General features: G+C 43.8%; 1 protein-coding gene across 1 annotated transcript in view; it reads left to right on the top strand.

Moving 5' to 3' along the window:
- The first annotated feature begins 967 nt into the window (after positions 1–967).
- The window catches only part of LOC106011088 (tripartite motif-containing protein 44-like), a 3,966-nt gene continuing 3,201 nt past the window's right edge, over positions 968–1,732 (top strand). The window contains exon 1 of the mRNA XM_013079462.1: positions 968–991. Coding sequence (XP_012934916.1) covers positions 968–991 — 24 coding nt within the window. The remainder of the gene's footprint in view (positions 992–1,732) is intronic.

The raw sequence follows: 1,732 nt of genomic DNA on the forward strand, positions 1-1,732 counted from the left end.
GTGTGTGTGTGTGTGTGTGTGAGTGTGTGTGTGTGTGTGTATGGTTGTGTGTGTGTGTGTGATTGTGTGTGTGATTGTGTGTGTGTGATTGTGTGTGTGTGTGTCTGTGTCTGTGTGTGTGCCTCTGTGTGTGTGTCTGTGTCTGTGTGTGTGCCTCTGTGTGTGTGCGTGTATATGTGCGTGTGATTGTCTTTGTGTGTGTGTGTGTTTGTGTGTGTGTGTGCGTGTGATTTTGTGTGTGTGTGTGTGTCTGTGTGTGTGCGTGTGATTGTGTGTGTGTGTGTCTGTGTGTGTGCGTGTGATTGTGTGTTTCTGTGTGCGTGTGTGTGTGTGTGTGTGACAGAGCGAGAGAAAGGGAGAGAGTGAGAGAGAGAGAGAGAGAGAGTGAGAGAGAGAGAGAGAGAGAGAGAGAATATTATGTGCGTATGTGTGCGTCTGTTTGTATGTTTATGCTTGTGTTAATATGTGTATGTGTGTTTATGTGTGCATTTGAGTATGTGTATGTTTGTGTTTATGTGTGTGCGTGTGGTTGTGTTTGTGTATGTGTCTTTGAGTGTGTGTGTGTGTGTGTACTTGTGTGTGTGTGTGTGTGTGTATGTGTGTGTGTGTGTGTGTGTATGTGTGTACTAGGTAGATCGATAGAGAGAGAAAGAGAGAGAGAGAGAGAGAGAGAGAGAGAGAGAGAGAGAGAAAGAGAGAGAAAGAGAGAGAAAGAGGTTCGATGAGATAGCGCATGTGTGTGCGACAAAGAAATGTGCGCATATGATGGTGTGTGTGTGTGTGTGCATGTTTTTATAACAACGTGTTTTTACTCCCCGACTGACACCTTTTAGATCTTTTAGGAAGCGGGCTTCTGATCCTCCTCAGGAAGGCAAACACTGTCTGAGACGGATAGAGTTTCCCAGCAGAACAAGCTAAGATACTCGATAAAAATTCTCCCCATAATGACACTGAGTAAGACGCTAAAATGACCGCCATCTTAGACAGTTTGGTATACATGTACATCAAATTCTGTAATTTGTCTTTCCATGTCTATGCAATTATTAAGCGTTTCTAAGATCTTACTTAACGAGAAAAAAATTAATACATTCATTCTTTTAAAGTGTTGATGTTTTTGGTTTTGTTTTTGTAAAGTGTTTTACGGTGCTCGCAACTGCATAGGTCATATGAGCGCGCGGGACACACCTAATATTTTCAGTTGGTAGGAAATTTCGAATTTTGCCCGGGTGGCGGCCGAAGCCTACTCTTATCGATTTTAGACCACCAAGCAGGGGCGGTTTGTCAACTGGGCAAGACCGGCGGTGCCGGTCAGATTTTTTTCAGCTGGACTGTTGACAGGAGATTTATTGCTGATGATGATTTTCATTCAGATTTAAGTAAATCCAAACAAACATGTATCAACATTCAAAAAGCACCTTGCCGATTTGAAGACGCTCAAATAGAGAAATGGGATTCACTGCTGTTTATTTGTCGCGACAGAGCCTCATTCCTTCACGTTTGTTATCGCGCCGGCTCGTAACTTTAAATCGTCTCCCCTCTCATCAAGCCGTCACTTCGCGGAACTTTGTAGGTTACTACGAACGAAGCCAAACACACGGCGGGCTTTGGCCTAGCGATGACGTCAGTCCAATGGACAAATCCATCGACAGCCCTGAGAAGGAATAGAGGCATCCCTTAAATTGCCAAACTGGCCTCTTTGTAGCTTACAAAATTAAGATTGAGACTGTCTTGA

Source organism: Aplysia californica, unplaced genomic scaffold (genome assembly GCF_000002075.1).
Source record: "Aplysia californica isolate F4 #8 unplaced genomic scaffold, AplCal3.0 scaffold00053, whole genome shotgun sequence".
Taxonomy (NCBI): domain Eukaryota; kingdom Metazoa; phylum Mollusca; class Gastropoda; order Aplysiida; family Aplysiidae; genus Aplysia; species Aplysia californica.